Here is a 21124-nt window from a genome sequence, read left to right on the forward strand (position 1 = left end):
TTTTTTTTTTTTTTTATGTCCAGAGGACCAGATTGAACTTTTTTGGAACTATGAGGATTGTAAAAAACAAACAAACCTGTGATTATCTAATAAAGAAAATGAAAGTAGACAAATAAATGAGAATTCTATTGGAAATGCATCATGTGCTGGACTGGTAGCCATAGCAATCATGTAAACAATGCGCACAGTAGTAATAATGTATTGGTTCCCATTTTTTTTTAACCAAATTTAAAGCTTAGTTAGGTTAGTTTTGATATTTTTGAGATATTCAAGGATTTTTTGTTTACCATAAAGCACAAAAAGACGTAAAAAATCAGACCCCTGCAAATATAGAAATTTAGAGATTGTAATTTTTATTTATTTATTTTTTGTAATTCATGTTGGGAACAATGAATGTTCGATTTGGGTAAAGTGACTCCTCTTCTCGTTTTATAATAACATTCATACAACTATCACTGAACTCTTCAATTCTTGAGTTTATGAAATTCATTAGACAAGCTTTGTACAGTTTTAATTTATGTAAATTCAAATTATACTGTTGATTGCATCTTAAAGTTTTTTTTTTTTACTCTAGTAAAGCACATTGATGCAACTGTTAAATATAGAAATCGACAGACTACTTGGGAAGTTGTGACTGGGTAAATTTAGGAGGAATTACAGTGTTTCCCATAGGTTAATGAATTTGACGGGACTGTGGGGTGGTGGTTAGCAGTGCGCCGCGTTACTAATGTCAATGGTTCAGGGGGTGGGGGTTAATGATAGAGGAAACACTGAATTACTTTAGTGTGTGTCATTTGTTTGATTTCTTCTCTTCGGTATTCAATGTTTTAGATTCAGCATCATTTCTGTCCAAAAAATATCATCTGAATTAAACATTTTCCATTCTCAACCTAACACCAAATACAAGTTCAAAATATATATTGTTACATGTGAACACATCACACGTCTCAGATACAATTATACAACATTCCTACTTAAATTATGGTATTCTCAGATGAAATATACGGGTCATTCCGTAACAAATCTCCAAATGGGTTTAACCTGACCGTCTCAAATTTTGATGAAACTGTATATTTAATTGTGATCCCACAGTGCAGGATATCAAAATATAGGTCAGTCTGACAAATGGTTAAAAAAATGGGGGTAAATTTTTACAAACTTGGTGTCATTGAAAAGGGAATTTGATGAGGGTTCCAGCTCAACTTCTTTATTTGAGTACGATAAAGTCCATTGTCCTTTTGATCTTTCCTATGACCTTGAAATTTACCTAGTGGATCATGTGACTGAGATGACCTTTCCTGAAATGATATGCTCTACTTCTTATCAAAAATATATAAAAGTTTCAAAGGGGTAATATTTTTTGTTAGGATATATTTTAATTAAAAAAAAAAAAACCTATCAGCAGAAACCAGCCATAAAATCCATTATAAATGTGTATAATTACATGCATTTGTAGTGTAAATAAATAAAGGTGGATTTGGAATCCTCATCAAATTCCCTTTCCAATGACACAAAGTTTTTAGTAACTAACCCTAGTAGTTCCTGAGATAATTGGGGTTGAAAATTGTTGATCCCACCCATTTTTGTCAAAATCGGAAAATTTTGGGTGCTGTGTCTCTGGAACCACAAGTCCGATTGACCTAAAATTTGAGCTCATGCACTGTGGGATCAAACAAAAATGTCAAGTTTCATCAAAACCTGAGATGACTCTTGAATATCTTTGGCAGTTGCTACTATGGTAGTTGTGGTAAAAAAGAGAAAAAACAGTGGTAAATAATAACCAGAACTAAACAAGCGCTAACATTTATGTGTTTTTTATTTTTTTGCATAGTGTGAGCCTGGTTAGCAGTATGGTCATAAGGATTTTGTGATTCATGTATTAAATGCCTATTATAGACAAAGACTAATTAATGATCATCTTTACTTAACAATAAATGCAAAACTTATGGGAATATACTCAGGGGATTTAAAAAAACCCAATACATTCTCATCTTTCAGTTTTTTTCAATACATAATTCATTATTAGTTTTAATATTATTTGTATCTTTGAATTTTGGACATACCTTGACATAAGCTTAGGGCACTAGCTATCAAAAATACATTTTCTATTAATGTATTTGTCATTTTTACACTTGTCTTTAAAGGAACTGTTACTTTTAGTGTTTCTGTGCTTCGTGTTGCCTGTGAATAACACCCGTTTCCCCTTCCCTCAGCAGCTCTCCCAGCTCCCCCAAAGCACTGAAAGTGAAGCAGGAGGATGGGGTGGAGAGAGTTACAAAGAGATAAGAGAATCCCTAACCAGCTTAGGTAGGAGTATGGGTTGTTTCACAAGAATGATGATAGAAGACTAAAGTCCCTATATCTTCATTTGTTCCCACACACCAGGAGAAGCAGGGGATTTATTGTTCTGGTTGTCATGCCTTGGTTGGTGCTGAGTTGTTGGTCATTATAATTGAACGGGTAGTCTTGATAATTATTCTCATTGTAAAAATGAAGACTTTAGCTGTATTTTGTGTGGGTGATTCTTCTTTTTGTTTGAAGCTCATACTGGATAGGCTGGAAGCTGAAGCTATCGCTTGTTGGTGTGAATTTTAACCTAGGGACTTGTTAGAAGGCAGTTTGAGAAGTTGCTATTGGTCTATTTCAGAATATTGACGTTTACCGTTTATGGTCATGCAGATTTTATTTGTGGTTTAATGTCAAATATATATTTCCAAATAATCACATTTGCAGCTAAGCAGGTGGCTCATTTTTGCACTCAGTTTTTGCACATTACAGGGTGGTCTAATAAAAACTTTATTGTGTTTGTTCTATAATTAATTTATCTAATGTTCGTAATAGTCATATTATAAATAGGCTCCCCCACTAATTTTTGCTCTGAAAAGTTAGCCAGACACGGATCTTGTGTTAGTTAGGTCATAGCGTTTCCTCTGTTCATTTTTTATTTTATTTTTTTGCGCAGACACCGGCAACATGGAAAGACACAATAAGGGTCTTTTCTTATGAACATAGAAACAGCTGCTGATGTCGTTTTAGGCTAATCATCATTCAGCTTGCTCTTTGTTTTCTCATTCCTATGACCAGTACCATCTGATAAATAAATAATTTAGGAGTTTGGGGGTTTCAAATTTCACATGCTGGACTGTGTCAGTGTGTATCCACTTGGCAAAACAGATTTCAGGTGTGCATTTCTCAGTATTTTTATCTTTTGTGTGTTATTTTCTTTGTCAGCTCTTATATCTAAAGACAATTCTTGAAATCAAATTCTTTAGGCCTAAAGCGCCCAGTTATGTCCCACTCATTGTTTTACTATATAAATTTAAGCAAAAGCGGATATGCCTTTTCTATATTTAGTAAATAATTAGCATATTCATTTTTACCAGCCTTTATGCATTTCTCACAGACTGTCAAATTGCTTCATTAGTTTTAAGTAGACCTGGAAGTGGTGGTTGTTGTTGCAGCTTCTGAATAAGCCTAAACTTTCCAAACTCTGAGGGAAATTATGAACCTACAGCTGTTGGTTGTCTATTCCTCCTCCTCCTCTCCATCAGTAAAATGTAATGCCAGAACTTTTATTTGGCAGCTTGAAAAAATACATTGTGTATTCAAATGTGCAACTGCAGGAAGAACTGCTTTTTAAGTATCTTTTTGTTCTTCCAGCAACCAACATTGATTTATTTATTTTTTTGAGTGATTTTTATGTGCAGACGTCCTTCTCTGCACTAGACCCCTGCTGTGAGTGCAGCATGCCCTAGGACATATGAAAAAGTAGCTTTACAGCACTGCACAAAAGTCTGAAGCTATTTCTAACTTCTAAACATAATGCTTAAAAAGAACCCCTTTTTTGTTTTGTTTTTTACGTGTTCTACAACTGCACATCTGTTGTTTTCTAAAAGTCTTTTAAATTTTATATTCAGACATTTGCTGCCTTTTGTTAACCGTTAAATAATTTTTAGTCCTGTCATTCTAATTAAGTATGTGATCCAGTCATGTGAGTGCTCGGCAAATAAACCAAATAGGTGATCTCAAAGAAACGGGACAAGTGAAAGACCTGGATATTGTCTATACTAGATCAAAAGTGTCTGAAAGTATGTTATTAGGAAATGGAAAAAGAAACTGCTTACACCGGACACGGTCTGAGAGATGCACCATCTTTCAGTTCCAGTTTTAGCCAGAAATTATAAAATCAAATGGATCCAGGATGAAATTTAAAGTTAAATAGTGAAATCTGAGGCAAGTGTGTGGACATGGGCCATTTGTGGCCCTTGACAGCTATTTAATAATTATATAATTTTGGACAATAAGCAGTAGAGGTTGATGCAAATGTACACCTGCAAATTTTATGGTGATGCCAAGAACGGATGAGGAAAAAAATGTGAATGTGCATTGTTCGATACAATACTAACCATTCAGTTCAGTTTATTTATATAGCACCAAGTCACAACAGAGCGGTCATCTGCTACGACCATTAGTTATAATTAATTTATGTATTCCATGGTATAAAACATTATAAACATGTACTTACTTTTACCAAACAGTAGACTTTTAGATAATCATTCATAAGATTTGGCTTAATATACCAAGTGTTTTAAAAAAACAACGCACAGTTGATTTAATCATGGATGGGGTTGGGGGGGGATTAGACTCTTTATGCTTTTGTTTCTAAAAAATAGACTGGAATATTTCCCAACCACAAGAAAGCATCCATCCAGTATCTTACCCGCTTCTTCCTTTTTGTGTTGCTGGGGTCACTGGTGTCCAGCTATCACTGTGCGAGAGGCAAGGTACACCCTGGACAGGTCTCCAGTCCATCACAGGGACACATGGAGACAAATGAGACAGCCATTCACTCTCTCACTCACACCTAGGGCCAATTTAGAGTTACCAATCAGTCTATCATGCATTTTTTTGGTCTGTGGAAGGAAACCGGAGTACCCATGGAAAACTTATGCATGCATGGAGAGAACATGCAAGCTCCACCTAGAAAGGCCCCCAGACCGGGATTTGAACCAGGGTGACCTGCTCGCTGAGAGGCAGCAGCTCTTCCAGTTGCACCACTGTGCTACCCACAAGAAAACAAACATCAACAAATAATAGTAATAATAATAAAACCAACAAATCAAAGGAAACAAACAAATGCTCTCTTTTTTTTTGTTGCAATTTTATTTACAAGGTTAAAGTTCACAAGGTTTTTTGTTTTGGATCTACAACGATGTAGAAAATTTTCTCCACCATAATGAGTATATTTTGTTCTTTATCCAACATTATTGTTCTCATTTTCATAGTATCGGCCAGCACATGAAAAAGTGTGACACCCTTGTTCTACACAAATATAATCTTAGTCTTTCCTCATACTATAGTCCCTTGTAAGTGTTTGTTCAGATCAAGTCTCCCTCATTATGAGACCATTCTCAAACCTGCTGTCGCATTAACAGGCTGGCAGAGTTAATTTAGCTTTGATTGTCTAATCAGAGGAATACAAATGATCATTTGTCATTGTCATCAACAGCGATGTCCAAACTTTTGTCGTTTCTAGTTGTACCTATGTAACACTGAGGCGCTTTCTTTTTTTAAATCCACATCTGAGCCAAATGATGAAGAAAAAACTGATTTAGAGTTGCATCTTGTTTGATTATATCCATCAACACAGTTGCTCCTAACACATACATTAGTTTGAATGCAGGGCAGTGTGTTAGTTTGAAATTGAAAAATTATGGTAAAATGATGTGAGACAGGGATGAGACATGTTCTGGCTGCCTCAGCCCATTCAGAAGACACCGAGATGGGGAGGGGAGTCTCTGTGCCACAGGATGAGGGAATAACGGGGCGGGCTGGTGGACAAATAAAGAAAAGAAAGAAAGAAAAACCTCAGAGCTGTAGGTGTTTGTGATGAACTGATGACGTTAGTTGTGACAGCTCGCTTGTGGAATTAAACAATAGCAAACAGATTAATTATTGGTGGGATATTGATGACACAGCAAATTTGGAGTTATTTTTTAATAATAGTTAACTACAATCAAGATAGCTGAAGTTAGTTAATTCATGATTTGGTAAGTGTTGTTTGGCATGCTTGTTGTAACAGCAGGAGTCAGGTTGCTGTAATAAGGCTATATTGGCTGTAAAGTGCATTTTCTTAGATTTTAGAAACCCGTTCAAATTTTTCTGACAGCACAAACTTTCGCAGTTACAGTAATGTAGTGCTTCTCAATTATTTTCTGTTATGCCCCCCCCACCCCCCAGAAAGAAGTGAACGTTTTGCGCCCCCGCCAACTTTCAGCCGCGACTGTAAATAGTATGCCTATAAAATTGTTATAAGTACACCTCTGCCCAACACTGTGTCCTTATTAACATTAAAGGAGAAAAAGAAGAATATAGACCAACTTACAAGGAAGAATAACTAACATTGTTGTTTTTTTTTGTCTGTAACAGAAACAACTTAAAGTGCATCAATTTGCCTGAAAAAAAAATTTTTTTTAAACTGTAAACATTTTGGACCATTTGATACTGAAAAATAAAATTAAATATAATCAATAAATAATAATAAATTCAACTTGATCAGCAACATTTTAGCCCAGGAGTGTTCTATAAAACACATTGACCTACAAAACAAAAATGAATAAAACAATTTATGCTGATTTTTTTTAATCAAAATGAGGAAGTCAGGATCAATGAGCACACTCATCAATAAAACAAAAAAAAAAAGTCAACATGAAAGAAGAAAGACGGGGCAGGTAACCCTCTCGCTTTGAGTTTACTCTTTGTCACCTGCGTGCTGTGGGTGGCAAGTGTCCAGAGAATCAAAAAACAGCTTAACTGAGGAGGTGAATTTATTTTGTTAGCAAAGACTAGAGTCCTAACATTTATTAACCATTACTTCTGTAAATTGTCCTTGAACAAACTCCTCAATAAAACTAAAACATTTCGTCAACGCAAAAGAGGAAAAAGGGGGCAGGTGTCGCTCTCACTTGAGTTTACTCTTTGTTGCATACACGCTGTGAGTGACGTCCAGAGCGCATGGACATAAAAACAGCAGCGGAGGATGGATCAGGTGACGGTCGGAGATTATTTATCGTGTCAGCAGCAGAGGGGAGAGACACGCATGGCTCCCAAAACAACAAGGCAGCCATATTTGTTCATAACTTTATTATTAAGAACGCACACGACAAAATGAGAATGGTTAAAAAATAAATAAATAAATACTCCCTGCGGCAAAATCAGATCAGCATGTTTTTTCTAGGGTCACATGCGCCCTCCCTGGCATTGTCTCCCCCCACCCCCCCACCCCCCAGGGGGGGGAGCGTCCCACTATTTGAGAAGGACTGCAGTAATGCAAAGCTAGCTTTAAAAAAAAAACTGTCGTCGGCAACACACTTGTAATAAAAGATAAATATTTTGTTATTAATGCTCAGATATGTTTAGTCATTGATTCAGTCATTATTTATGAGGATGAAAATATTTTTGCTAATTACATAATATTGCCTGGGGTTTTGTGCGTGCGCACATGCTCACTTGTATTGATGGTTCATGGGTAATTTAAACATCTAATGTTTAGTTGCTGTTGCCATCCTTAGTGGACAAATGCAACCTTCAATTACTTTTAAGAGTAGGAGGCTGGAGTCATTTCCCAACGTCAATACATAGATGTTTTGTGCGGCAACAGTGTTGGTGAACGCAGACTCTTTAATCACTGATCACTGATGAAAACGTCTTACCAGCATCAGTCATGAAAAGAGTTATGAAGTCATAATCAGCATCAGCTGTCAATTTTGTTGAGGGAGATAACATACAATAACATATAACATATGTTAATTGCTTTCTCAACCGAGTAACAGCTTCACAGGCTTCCTGTGAATTCAATCTTTTTTTGTTTTTGTTTAAATTTTTTTATGACCCCAACACACTTGTAGAGTTTTAAGTGTCGCTGCCTTGCCATCATGCCATCCTTCCTTCGTGGTTCAGTCCTTCCAGCCTCAGGCCTGTCATGGCGGCTGTCTCTATGATCCTCCATCTGCCTTCACGGACCGAACTCTACGGACCCGTTCGGTACCGCAGGGAAACCTGGATGTTCTCCATCTGCCAGACCCAGTTCTCGAGGGCTGTCTGGGAGGGCAGCTGCTGCAGTCATTGTTACCATCGGGTTGCTGACAGGACCTGCTAACCTGCTAATGCTGCTAACAAGATCCTCCGTCTGCCTGATCGGACCAAACTCTGCTATTTACGTCATGAAATATACATACAAACATATCATGATATAATTTATTTTCCCGGGCAAGTTTTTTTGTTTTTTTCTGGTATTATCGTGAGCGATATGATATGGCCCAGTCCTAGTTTTGGGTCTGCGATTCCATTCACCTCTGGGTCCTCAGCTACTCCTCACATTCAAAAATCGTCTCATTGTTTTATCTGAAACGCACTAAAACTGACTAAACACTAAACTACACCCTAGGTATAAAATCAAACATGCTAAAAATCACAAATCTCTCAAACCTCACGACTCACTTTTGCTCTGGCTGTCTTAATCGCACTGAACTCAGTTCAACTTTCGCGTCATGTTCTTCCTTTTTTTTTCTGTAGATTTTATTCTATTTTGACACTTGACAAATAACTTCAAGCCTCCGTCAGAAAGGAATGGGGAGGTTGTCTTCTCTGTTCGGCAGGGGTGGGAGGTGAAAGCGGAGGGTGATGGGTGGTGTTTTGTTCTTGAGACTACCTGTCTTTGCTACAGCCTCTTGCTCTAACAGGCTTCAGATATGACAATGATTTTAAGAAAATGATGTGGCGTGGATTATTTTTCATAACTCTGGTTTTACTTGGCTTATCAACACTTTTTTCATTCAACCTTTATTTATACAAAGAAGTCTGATTCAGCCACAAGGACTTATTTACAAGAGAGACCTGTAAATTTAAAAACTGTTGTGTAGTTTAAAGTTTTTACTTTTGACACATTAACAATAACTAATAATTCAACCTCAATAACTAATAACTAACTAATAATTCAACCTCAGTGTCACTACCTGTGCAATAACCTGTCACACAACCTGTGTAGTATGTTAATTATGTGAAATATATATATATCACTTGCATTTTAGCTTCTGTTATTACCTTAAAATACTTATTCATTCAAATTCATCCTACTTGCACCGTTATATTCTACTATATTGTTGTTTACTATCTCTCTTAAGGATATTGTAAATATTATAATTTTTTTTTTCACTTTTTGATACTTTTTTGTGTGCCCTTATTGCATGCTTTTAGTATTTCTTGTTTGTTCTTTGATTTTTTTTATTTTTTTTTTAGCGAGACAAATCGGTTCTTCTCATCCTTAGCATTTCATTGCACTGTTAACCCTGTGTTAACCTTGCATATGACAAATAAACACAACTTGAACTTGAACATTAAAATGGAGCCTCTGTCTTTATGTGTCTTTCTCGCTAGAGCGACTGAAATTGGTCATGTGACTATCAGGGGGGCAGTTTGGTAGGCAGGGTGCTCGGTTCTGTTGACAGGGCAAGGCACCCTTCTTTTATAATGGTAAGGGAAATACTACAGTGTTTCCCTTAGGTTACTTGCCTTGGTAGGGCGCTCATCTCTTCTGTGATTTTTGATGAGGCGTAGGGGTGGAGAACAGTTCGGTAGGCAGGGCACTCGGTTCTGTTCACAGGACGGGGTGCCCTCGTATAATGGTAGTGGAAACACTGATATAGTAATCTTTGTATATATAACAATAAACATATAAATTTACATTTTCTTTATATTTTTTGCCCACTTTATTGTAAAGTTTTGGACAACCAAAAATGTTGGCAGACAACCAGATTCTGTCGAGAAGTTGTCTGCTGGACAACCTGGACATGTTCCTTAAGTCTACCCCTGCTTTTACAGTGTTGCTTGAAAGTTTGTAAATCCTTTAGAACTAGGGCTAAATGATTTTGGAAAATACTTTAATTGCAGTTTTTTTTTCACCTGAATATTGCGATTTAATATGCAGTTATTTTTCAACGTCGTCTTCTCGTGCATTTTTCAACGAACACAATAAATTAATCAATCTGTTTCAGTTGCAAAAAAACCCTCCAGTTTTCAGCTCCGCAGCAGCTTTGTTTCTGCATTTTTTAAAAATATATAGCTCCGGGATAGCAACTTGACTAAAATGTGTGCGCAAGGGCATTCTGTACCACTTATCGTGTTACCAAAGCTGTAAACCCAGGCTTGGTCAATACCTGTATATTAATGGGCATCATGCCTTTCACTATGAACTCTTATTGCTCAAGTTATTTCCACATACCACTTCAAATTACGGAGTAATACCTTCGAACAATTCGGTCAGTGATCCCTGTCAGCTGGTATTTTGCCTACTTTAAGTTGAAGCACTGGTCGATTTGGCATTCTAGCCATGTAACTATTGTAAATGGCTTTATGGTGTTGTTTTAAGTGTTGATAAAGATTCATGGTCTTACCTCAAGAGCTAGCAACAGCAGCAAGGCAGGTTCTGCACAATACATGTCGTTGCACAACGTCTTCTTTTTTTATAGCCAAAATTATTCCTAACAATGATGGACGTGCTGCCGCTCTTTGGTACCAAACTTTCAGATGTATCGGCTTCTGTCGAGCCTGACGCCATTGTGCAACCGGTTAAAACACAGTATTGACTTCTCCCACTCCCTGCTCTGCTTTTCTTCACTCCGCTCACTCGGAAGTTACATAACCAGATCATGTGATCAGTCAAATTGTAGCCTTTGCGATTAGAAAATCTCATTTTATCATATTGCAATATTATTGCAAATGCAATTAATTGTTCAGCCCTAGTTAGAACCCTTTAGTTTGTGAACCTTTTAGTAGAACAACTTGTGTGCTTCTTGCTACATGACCCACATTTTCTTGAGATTCAGTTCATAGACAGATGTAGTGACATTTTCCTTTAATAATTAATAAATAAAGTGCTATTTTTTGTCATCATTGTATGTTTTCATACAATGACAAAATTAGTTCTCTGCATTTAACCCATCACACATGAGATACACCCAGGTGGAGCTGTAGGCAGCTATGTAAGCACACAGGGAGCAATTAAGGATTAGGTGTCTTGCTCAAGGACACTACGGCATGTGGGCATGGCGGGAAGTTGAACCTGCAACTATCTCATCCCAAGTCGGCTGCCCTACCTCTACACCATCTTGGCCCCAACTGGGGTTGCTTCAGCTTTGGTATTTTATATAATTCAGAATTCATTGTTCCATCAATGATGGCAAGCCATCCTGGCCCAGATGCAACAAAATAGACCCCAACCATGGTACTACCACCACCATGTTTCACAGATGGAATATAGTTCTTAAGTGATGCAGGGTTTTCCTTTCTCCAAACATAACACTTTTCATTTAAACTAAAAAGTTCTATTTTGGTCTCATCTTCCACAAAACATTTTTCCAATAGCCTTCTGGCTTGTCCATGTGATCTTAAACAAACTGTGGACGAGCAGCAATGTTCGTTTTGGAGAGCAGTGGCTTCCTCCTTGCAACCTTGCCGTGCACACCATTGTTGTTCAGTGTTCTCCTCATGGTGGACTCATGAACATTAACACTAGCCAATTTGAGAGAGGCCTTCAGTTGCTTAGAAGTTACCCAGGGGTCCTTTGTGACCTTGCCGACTATTACACGCCTTACTCTTGGAGTAATCTTTGTTGGTCGACCACTCCTGGGGAGGGTAGCAATGCTCTTGAATTTCCTCCATTTGTACACGATCTGTCTGACAGTGGATTGGTGGAGTCCAAACTTTTTAGAGATGGTTTTATAATCTTTACCAGCCTGATGAGCATCAACAACTCTTTTTCTGAGGACCTTTTTTTGTACCACGATACACTTCCACAAATATGTATTATGAAGAGCAGACTGGTAGATCCTGTTCTTTAAATCAAACAGGGTGCCCACTCACGCCTGATCATCATCCTATTTATTGAAAACCCCTTAACTATTTTCATCTTCAAATTAACTGCTAATCCTAGAGGTTCACATACTCTTGCCACTCACAAATATGTAATATTGGATCGTTTTCCTCAATAAATAAATGACCAAGTGTAATATTCGGATGCATGCTCAATAATCCAGGTAGAAAAATCTAAAAAAGTTAAGTCTGTTCCTCTGGACATTCAAATAACAAAACAAAATAGTAGAAATGTTTCTTCTTTCATCCGAAAGATTTCTTCAGACTGAAGAAGTCTTTCGGATGAAAGACGGAGCGTTGCTATTATTTTTTTGGTTTTGTTTTATTTGAATGTCCAGAGGAACAGACTTAACTTTTTTAGACCAAATATAATATTTTATCCTGTTTTTAGTTTTCTATGTTCACCTTAGAATCTAGCTGTTTTTACTTTTTTGACATCTTATTTTAATTTGTAAAAAAAAAAAACATCTGTACGCCTCTTTCATACTAGTCTATTGTTGTCGCTGTTGTCCATTGTTGTCATCACTCTGTTGAAATCAGTTCTCTCTTGTAAATGAGTTCTCGAGGCTCAATGGGATTAACCTGTCTAAATAAAGGTTGAATGAAAATTTTTTGTCTTTGTTTAACTGGGTTTTCTTTAGCCCTATTCGCACTGGATTAGTTTTACCTAGGGACCATATGCTATTTGTAATAATTACAGAGATCGTCTGTGTTGTTAATCCCATATGAATCGGCCATGTCTGTAATTTGTAAAGTAAAAATTCCACTGCAAATTACCTACTATATTTTGCTGAACTCCAAGGTCCTGTGATAATACTAATCTAATGCGAATAGGCATCTCTGTGATTTGGACAGAAATGGGCAGGATCCGATACATAACTAGGCTTTTTTGTTTGTTTGTTTGTTTTTGTTTAAGCAAAATGGTTTGGAAAAACATAGAACAAGACTATTTTAAATGAACGCGCTGCTCGCGTCAGCTTTTGTAGATGCTGCTTCCTTCACCGCAAATGACAGCATGTGCGGAGACGCGCGCATGATCATCTGACCCATCCATCCATTATATTTACCCGCTTCTTCCTTTTCGGGTAGCGGAAGTCGCTGGTGCCCATGTCCAGCCATCACTGTGCGAGAGGCGGGGACACCCTCGACAGGGCACAAGTCCATTTCAACCGACGGGTCAGCGGACGCTATTGCGCGCGGCCGGTGACATGTTGTCCATCTAAGCTTAACGTGGCTCTTTTTTTTTTTTTTACCTCTTAAACTGTCTGGTTGGACCTGCCTCCTCCTCAACAATTAGATTAACACAATTTTATATTGTGCATTCTTTAGTTTTCTTTGTGCTGGTTCGTAAAACATCAAAGCCTGACACCGTCCTGGCCCGCAGATTATTATGGACCGGCCCGGTCGTGACAACGCAGCGTGTTAACAACATATCCGGAAGATGTCCGTAAATTTCAGCTAAATCTCAGGCTTTGGTTATCGTGTGCGAATGCGCCACATAAAAAGCAGACGTTGGAGTCTGTAACATACATGTACATACAGCATACACGTGGTTCCTAGGTAAAACTAATCCTGCGCGAATAGGGCTTTTAAGTACTTTCAGGACTTGTGTGAAAATCTGATGAAGTTTTAAGTCATATTTATGCAGAAATATAGAAAATTCTAAAGGGTTCACATACTTTCAAGCACAATTGTGTTTGCTGTGGCTGTTTTTTTTTTTTTTTTTTTTTTTTTTTTGGTTTTGTTTTTTTAACAACCACTGCATATTTGTCTTGTAAGAGGAGGGGTGCCAGCGTTGCCCTTACAAATCCATCTTTTGTGTTTTGTCATGGCAGAACTGCTGCACTGAGTCATGTTCTTGCACTGCAAAAAAAAACAACAACTATAAACAAACAGGTGTACAGATGATGCACATGTGAATGAGCTTTAAATGTTCCAAGCCTCAAAGATTTTAAGCTACAACACACACAGACTGCTGCTTGATTCTTTATTTATTTTTCTTTCTTTCTCACACTTTTTCTCTATTTCTCTCTCTCTTTCTTTCTCTCTCTCTTTCTTTCTGCCTCTCTGCCTCGCTGCTTCCTTGGCAAGTCTAACGTTGGGCTTTATTTTTCCTAATAACCTGACAGATACCCACTGAGCTACTTAATGTGTATATTTTCAGTCGCCCACAACTGTGCAAGACGTATGATGCACTTTTCAAACCACTGCAGATGAAACTAGGTTGTGATATTTAAAAACTGATCGCATAAGAAGTTTCCACATGGCTTGCTGGCTATGAGTTATCCATCCACCATAAGCAAGATCTTTGGCCTTTTTTTTTAATTTATTTTTTTTGGTGAATCACTTTGTTCAGTCAAATATACTGTTATGTTTGACAAACAATTTTATCTTAAGCATTTTTTAGAACAAAAAGATATTTTACAGATTTTAGGCCTCATTGACTATAATGTTGTACCATTACACATCCTCTGGTCTTTTGTCACATGCTACATGATTACAAAAAATAAACTTTTCTGTCTGTATTTAATATTTCTATTGCAATTTTTTACCGACGCACTGCATTTCCTAAAAGTTGTGGAGACGTTCTATGGTGGTATGTGAGAAAATAAATGTCTCCCAATATTTACACTATTTTATTAAAGTTTTCATAAAATAAGCAGGAGAAACAAATGTAAAAGTGCAGCAGCTGCTCTGTTTTATTAAACTTAAGCAGCCCCCCAAAAAACTGTTAATGTGTGCTTTTAGGGTTAGAGGGCATAGATTGTAGTGTAAAGCGCTTTGAGTATCTTGATAAGTTAGAAAGGCGCTATATAAGTACAGTCCATTTGTAGTCTATTTACTCAGTATGAACCAATCAAATATTTTGTTTTCCCTGCACGGCTGGTGCAGCGAGCTCTCATTGGAGAAGAGTTAAGAAGGAAAAGAGAGGAAGAGTAGACATGTCATGCTCCAAAATGAGAAAAGTTTATGCTGAAAACCGCTGTTGTAAAGATGATTGGACAGAGAAATGTATGTTTATTCTTACTGGCAGGACAATCCCATGTCCATTTATCTTATTAAGAAAAGTAAAATAAAGCATACTCAAAAGAGAAAAGGTGTTGTTAAAAGCTCTGTTTTCAGTTTTTTCCTAAAAGAGCCATTTTTAATTGTTTTCTGAAGATACTGATGTACTCCTTTACATGCCTATAAAGTCCTATTTTTGTTATTTATTTATTGATTTGCCCTTTCCACTGCAGTTTTACACAATGTATACAACTTAGTGTAAGATAGACCTGATGCATATTCTTTGTAGAGTGTAGAGCAAGTTTATAATAGTTCAGAAACTTATGTGTTATGTCATGGAATTGCAAGTGTTGTAGCCAAAGACATTTCTACAAGACCTGGTGGACATAAGGGATATGTCTCACTTAGCTTCAGATGCAATTTGAAAAGGTAAAATGTAGGGGTGTAACGGTACGCTAAAATCACATTCCGGTTCAGTTCAGTTTCAAGGAGTGCTCGGTTCGGTTCATTTTCGGTACAAAAAAGGCCCAAATAAAGACTTACAAAATGTTTATTTTGACAATTTGCTTGTATAAAAATAAATAAAAGCAACCCATTTGGATGATATTTTAAATAAACGGCACTCTTAATTTTAAATTAAAAACGTTAATTAGATAATAATAATAAAATAACAATACCTCTTCTTGAACGATCATCATTTCTGTTATGAGGTGGTTGAATATCCTCTCCCTCATCGTCATTGATGTGGCAGGGCTTTAAATCTGGGCTTCAGGGCTTGTTGACAATGTCAGTTTTTGCTTTTTCATAAAGTGCTGGTACAACTTTTTGGCTGAAGTGTTGACGTGATGGGATGTCATAGGCAGCGGGGCTCAAGCACTTATGTGCTTAAGGCCGGCGCATCAACAACAGAATAAGGACGTAGATCGATAGCTTTAAAAACTCCTATAGCTTGTGCTATTGCTTTGGACCGATCTGAATTACCTGATAAAGGTTGTTTAAATGCTGCTGCTGTTATTGGTCTTTGCACCAAGCTGCTATTCTGTAGAAGAGATGTTCACATTCGGATGATGTCGTTTCATATGTGTTAACAAGTTAGACGGGTTGCCTGCTGCAGATCCAATCTCCGTGAAACGACGTCGGCACACAGCTTTGGATTTGCACTTGTCTTTTAACAAGAAAGCTATAATGTTCCCAAACAGGAGACCGCAACGAGATGCTAGGATGCTAATGATACCCGTGCTGCAAGACTATAGCGCCGTGCTGAAACACGCTTAGGAACTTTAGTTCCACAGCGCATAATTTCTCGCTAATAAAATTTAATGAGTGAAAAAGATCACAGAAACGGTACGCACGTGGACCGAACTGAACATGCCGCACCGAAACGGTTCAATACACCCACGTGTACCGTTACACCACTAGTAAAATGTGAGCTGCAGATTGTACAGACCAGCAGTAATGGGGCAGTCTGCAAAATGGAGCAGTGAGGTACTGCTGCAGTATTTAATGTTCTTTCTTTCCCCAATTCAAACTGTGCCTAAACTTGTCACAAATTATAAAAATTAACAGTTATATAGCGTTTCTGTTTAAATTACCACTCTTAATTTTGTCTGATGAAACTGAATGACTTTAACATCACCACCATTGTCACCAGTCCATTAGCTAATGTTCATTTTCTTATGTATCAGTGTGTCGGTTTGAGAGTAAACAAAATTATTTTTGTTCTACCAAAGGACCTATTTTCAGTTAACCCTTTTTTCCCCTTTGTCGTAGGTTTTCATCTTGCTGAGATGCAACATTTTTGCCCTCTAACTACAGCTTTCTCTTGAGATATGACTGTTAAAGTAACTGTCAATGTGTTCTTTCTTTCTTTTTCTTTCAGTTTTACAAGCATGTTGTCCAGAGTGTAGAGAAGTTCATACAAAAGGTAAGTTACACCCCATTTAACCGAACACCATCAAAAATTTACTGTAAGCATGATTTCCTACTGTTTTATGGACAATGTTAGATGGAGCATTTGATAATAAAGCTTTGGTAGTTGCACTGTAAAAAGCAATTCATCTTTTTTATTTTGATGTACCAAGTTTTGATGTTCCTATTTATGATACTCTGATTTAAGCAACAAATTCATGGATATGATGACGTTGCTTCTTACATTTCCTCTACAGTGCAAGCCAGAATACAAAGTTCCCGGGCTGTATGTCATCGACTCCATAGTCAGACAGTCACGCCACCAGTTTGGAACAGAGAAAGATGTTTTTGCCCCGCGCTTCAGCAAGAATATCATTGCAACCTTCCAGCACCTCTACCGCTGCCCTTCAGATGATAAGGTCAGACAGTTTGCACTAGTTTTTTTTGCTGTTTTCCTTCTGTTGGTTGTGGTTTCTCAATATACAACAAGAGTTTGTGTAAAAAAAAAACACTTTATATTTAAAAAGTATGGTTTAAAGAAATATATCAAAAATAGGCTGTAGGAATATTTGGTCAGTTTCTTCATGTAAATGGATCAGAAGTTGATGAAATGTTACATTTCTTCCTTTTTTTATTTTGTATTTTTTGTTTACCCTCTAACCGTGCAGTTTGGTTCTACAATTACAATTATTGAAGTCCTTACGGTACACTAGAAGATGAAAAGAAATTTCACATAAATATCCTTCATTTATTTCAACTCAGCCTAAGTGCGCCTGATTAAAATATGTGACAAACGCTGCATTTTATTTTATATTTTGCTTTTTACGAAGAACCTCTACCTTCCTGTTTTCTTATACAGCCTTTTCAATAACTTTTAGAGCAGGAGGCTTAACGGCTCAGAGTAGGAGCCTGGAGTCATTTCCCAACATAAACACATAGATGTTCTGTGCAGTGAGAATGTTAGGAACGCAGACTGTTTAAACACAGATGAACATGTCTTACCAGCATCACAGGTATGAAAACACTTATAAAGTCATTATCAGCAGCAGCAGTTAATCAATAACGTATATTTTCAAGAACCTAATAACGAATAAATTCACAATGAATTTGTTTTTATTCTTCATCTTGAAAGCAGTATATGTAGTAAAATGTCCCTCCTGAGTGCATGCAGCTCAGAAACTTCACTTTGTTTGCTGTAATGCAGTTATACTTGTGTAAACTACTTGTTTTCAGTCAGACTTATTGTGTCTCCCAGTCTTCAAACATTGGGGGGGGGGGGGGGGGGCTAATAATTTTTTGATTTTAAACCATTTTCTTTATATATGTCCAAATATACGAGCAAGCTGCAGGTGCCGCTGCACCCAGTACTTCCTGCCTTCAGATAAACGTGTCTGCCGTGGAACTTCTTGATTCTGCAGCTTGCATGCTTGTGGAACCATTTTTTAGTACTAAATGTTCCTTGTGCACATTACAAGTGAATTTTTATTCTTTACATCCAAACTAAAACAATTTTGTTTGACAAGATCAGAGGCGGGACTCTGCAGCAACCTTTGTCTGGGAAAGATGTACCACTTAAGTTGAACTGCATCTCAGATTTTTACAGAGGCTCTCAAATATAAATGTGGAGCACCATCTAGTGGGCTACTAGAAAAATTGGAAGTTTAGTAAAATTAAAAAAAATGTATAAAGAATGTTTCACTCATTAATTACAGTATGTTACCTCACCCCAAGGAATCTGAGATGAGTGGAAAGTCAATTCAATTTAAATTCAATTCAAAAATACTTTATTAATCCCAAAGGGAAATTAATTGTTGTTGTAGCTCATCCTGGATTAATTAGTTGTTCTAAATGCTGATGGCTTTGGGCAGGAAGGATATCTTGTAGCAGTTCGTCCCACAACATATCTGAAGAAACTGGCTGCAGATGCCAAAGTATGTTCATTCTGGGTCAAAAATGCAAATATTGATGGAGGATCAAGGTTGGACTGAGAATTTATGCAGTTTATGACAAATGTCTGTGCCGGTCCGTACCCAATGAAATGAGATCTATACTACATCCACCGATGGCAAAAATGGCAAGGAACCCTCTGGAGTCCATGGTGAAATCAGACATTTTTGGACTAATATTGATTTTACATTCATATTTCACCCTGAAAATTGTTTAACCTGCCATGATTGGTATCATTTAGTTCAGCACAACATCCCATGTGTGAATTTTGAGTTTTATTTTTACTTCTGACCTACTGTATTAACACAATAGCCCTAAAATCACATAAAAAAAACATAAAATACATGCAGGAAAATTACTTTATTTTCTTTTACTGTGAAAATCGCACATTTGTAATGAATTGTTTTTACAACTTAGAATGCAAATATAAACAGCAATGTTCAAAAATGTGTATAAAGTTAGCAAACAATGAAGTTACATCCACTATTTCCATTGAAATGCAGCCATTTACTCAGGCTATGAGATGTTACAATAAAATGCCATCAGTCATTTTTGACACTCATAATAAAAACAGTTTCTGTCCAAACCAAGGCAAAGGGGCACATCACATCCCTGTTTTTGGTCATTTTCTATGTCCTGCTCAGGATCACTGTTATTGAGAAGGATGCTGGTATCAAACAATCTTTTCAATAGAATAGACTTCTTTTAACAGTGTTCTTGCATTTTACTCGTTTGTCACAGTTGTCCTGTGTTTTGTTACTTGTCCAGAGTAAGATCGTGCGAGTCCTGAATCTGTGGCAGAAGAATGCCGTCTTTAAGAGTGACATCATTCAGCCTCTGTTGGACATGGCTGCAGGGATTCCTCCTCCCAGCTCTACACCTGTCCTGCCTAGCAGTGCTGCTCCAATTAATAACGCTACACCTGGTAAGAAAGAGCACACAAGAAACGCACTGAGGAATTTATTTCATGTCATGTTTCATGTTGTAATTATCACTTCCCATTTATTCAGGCACCCCAGCTACACCTGCTACTCCAGCAAACATTGTCCAAGGTCTGCCTGACTGGGCATCACAAATTACAAACACAGATACTGTTGCTGCCGTTGCACAGATCTTACAGAGTCCCCAAGGACAGCAGGTTAGTGGGCAGGCCTCCTAATCAAAATTAAAAGTTGCTTTGGTTAAAAAGAAAAGCAAAGACTACACAAAAGTTGAAAGAGGCAAAGAAGAAACATTGCTTCAACAACATGTTAATATGTGGTTAGAGTTTGCAAGTTTGAACGTGTAAATTGATTCTTCTTGTCCAGTAATAAATGTTTAATGTTAAAGACTATTAAACTGTATATCTCTGATAATGGGTCATGAATTTTATGATAGTTTACCTTTTTTTTTTTTGTTGTCGCCTCTGAATGATGTATACAATCAGCATACGTGTCAGTGTTAAATTGTGTTGAATACTCTGCATTGTGTTCTGTTCTAGCTTCAGCAGTTAGTCCAGAGTCTGCAGATGCAGCAGCAGAAGCCGCAGCCGTCCCTGCTGCAGGCCTTGGACGCTGGCCTGGTGGTACAGTTGCAAGCTTTGACAGCTCAGCTTACTGCTGCAGCCACTGCCAACAGCCTCAACCCTCTAGAGCAGAGGGTTTCCTCTTTTAATAAGGTAACACTGCCAAAAGCAGCTATTAATGTCTTATTTTTTTATGATTTATTGAGTCTCCTTATGTGATTGTTTTCTTTTTGCTGCAGAAACTTTTGGGTCCTTTTGACTTTGGGAATGATTCTGAACGCAGTGAAGAACCTAAAAAAGATGCCTCATCTTCTCAGCTGTAAGATTTGTGGGGGGGTGTTTTAATTCTTCCATACTAAACATTTCAGTAGTGATTTAGATTTAATGTTACTTCAGTATTTCTGTCAGTTTCACTCAGTGCTAGAGTCTAATTAAGCTGCTGACTACTTCTTAGGCCCATGGTGTCCGAGCCCATTAACAGCTCACTCTTTCATCAACTGGCTGAGCAACTGCAGCAGCAAAACCTGGAACAGTTTCAGAAGCAGCTGCTGGAGCACCAGCAGAAGGTAAAACATATACACAAAGAGACCGCACTGACTTATTGTTAAGCATGTTTTTTTTTTTCAATTATTATTATTAATGCACTGCCTGTGATTACTGACAAAGATTATATGTTGAATTCATTCATTCAACCGTTATTTAGACAGATAAGTCACATTGAGCCTAGAAGACTCATTTACAAGTGAGATCTGTTTAGACAGACCAAAAAAAAAAAAAAACGAATTCTGCTGAAGTTGCTCTCATCTCTTGTTAACCTGATACTTTGTTGTT

The 21124-nt window shown here is 37.3% G+C and overlaps 1 protein-coding gene across 2 annotated transcripts in view; it reads left to right on the forward strand.

The window, feature by feature from the left end:
• The window catches only part of scaf8 (SR-related CTD-associated factor 8), a 30152-nt gene that overhangs the window by 1997 nt on the left and 7031 nt on the right, over window positions 1-21124 (forward strand). For both annotated transcript variants that reach the window (XM_037695518.1, XM_037695517.1), the window contains exons 3-9: window positions 16814-16858; window positions 17100-17261; window positions 19558-19714; window positions 19800-19927; window positions 20270-20446; window positions 20533-20612; window positions 20748-20859. In XM_037695518.1, coding sequence (XP_037551446.1) covers window positions 16814-16858; window positions 17100-17261; window positions 19558-19714; window positions 19800-19927; window positions 20270-20446; window positions 20533-20612; window positions 20748-20859 — 861 coding nt within the window. The remainder of the gene's footprint in view (window positions 1-16813; window positions 16859-17099; window positions 17262-19557; window positions 19715-19799; window positions 19928-20269; window positions 20447-20532; window positions 20613-20747; window positions 20860-21124) is intronic.

This window comes from Nematolebias whitei, chromosome 21 (assembly GCF_014905685.2).
Source record: "Nematolebias whitei isolate Nwh7 chromosome 21, NemWhi1, whole genome shotgun sequence".
Lineage (NCBI taxonomy): Eukaryota > Metazoa > Chordata > Actinopteri > Cyprinodontiformes > Rivulidae > Nematolebias > Nematolebias whitei.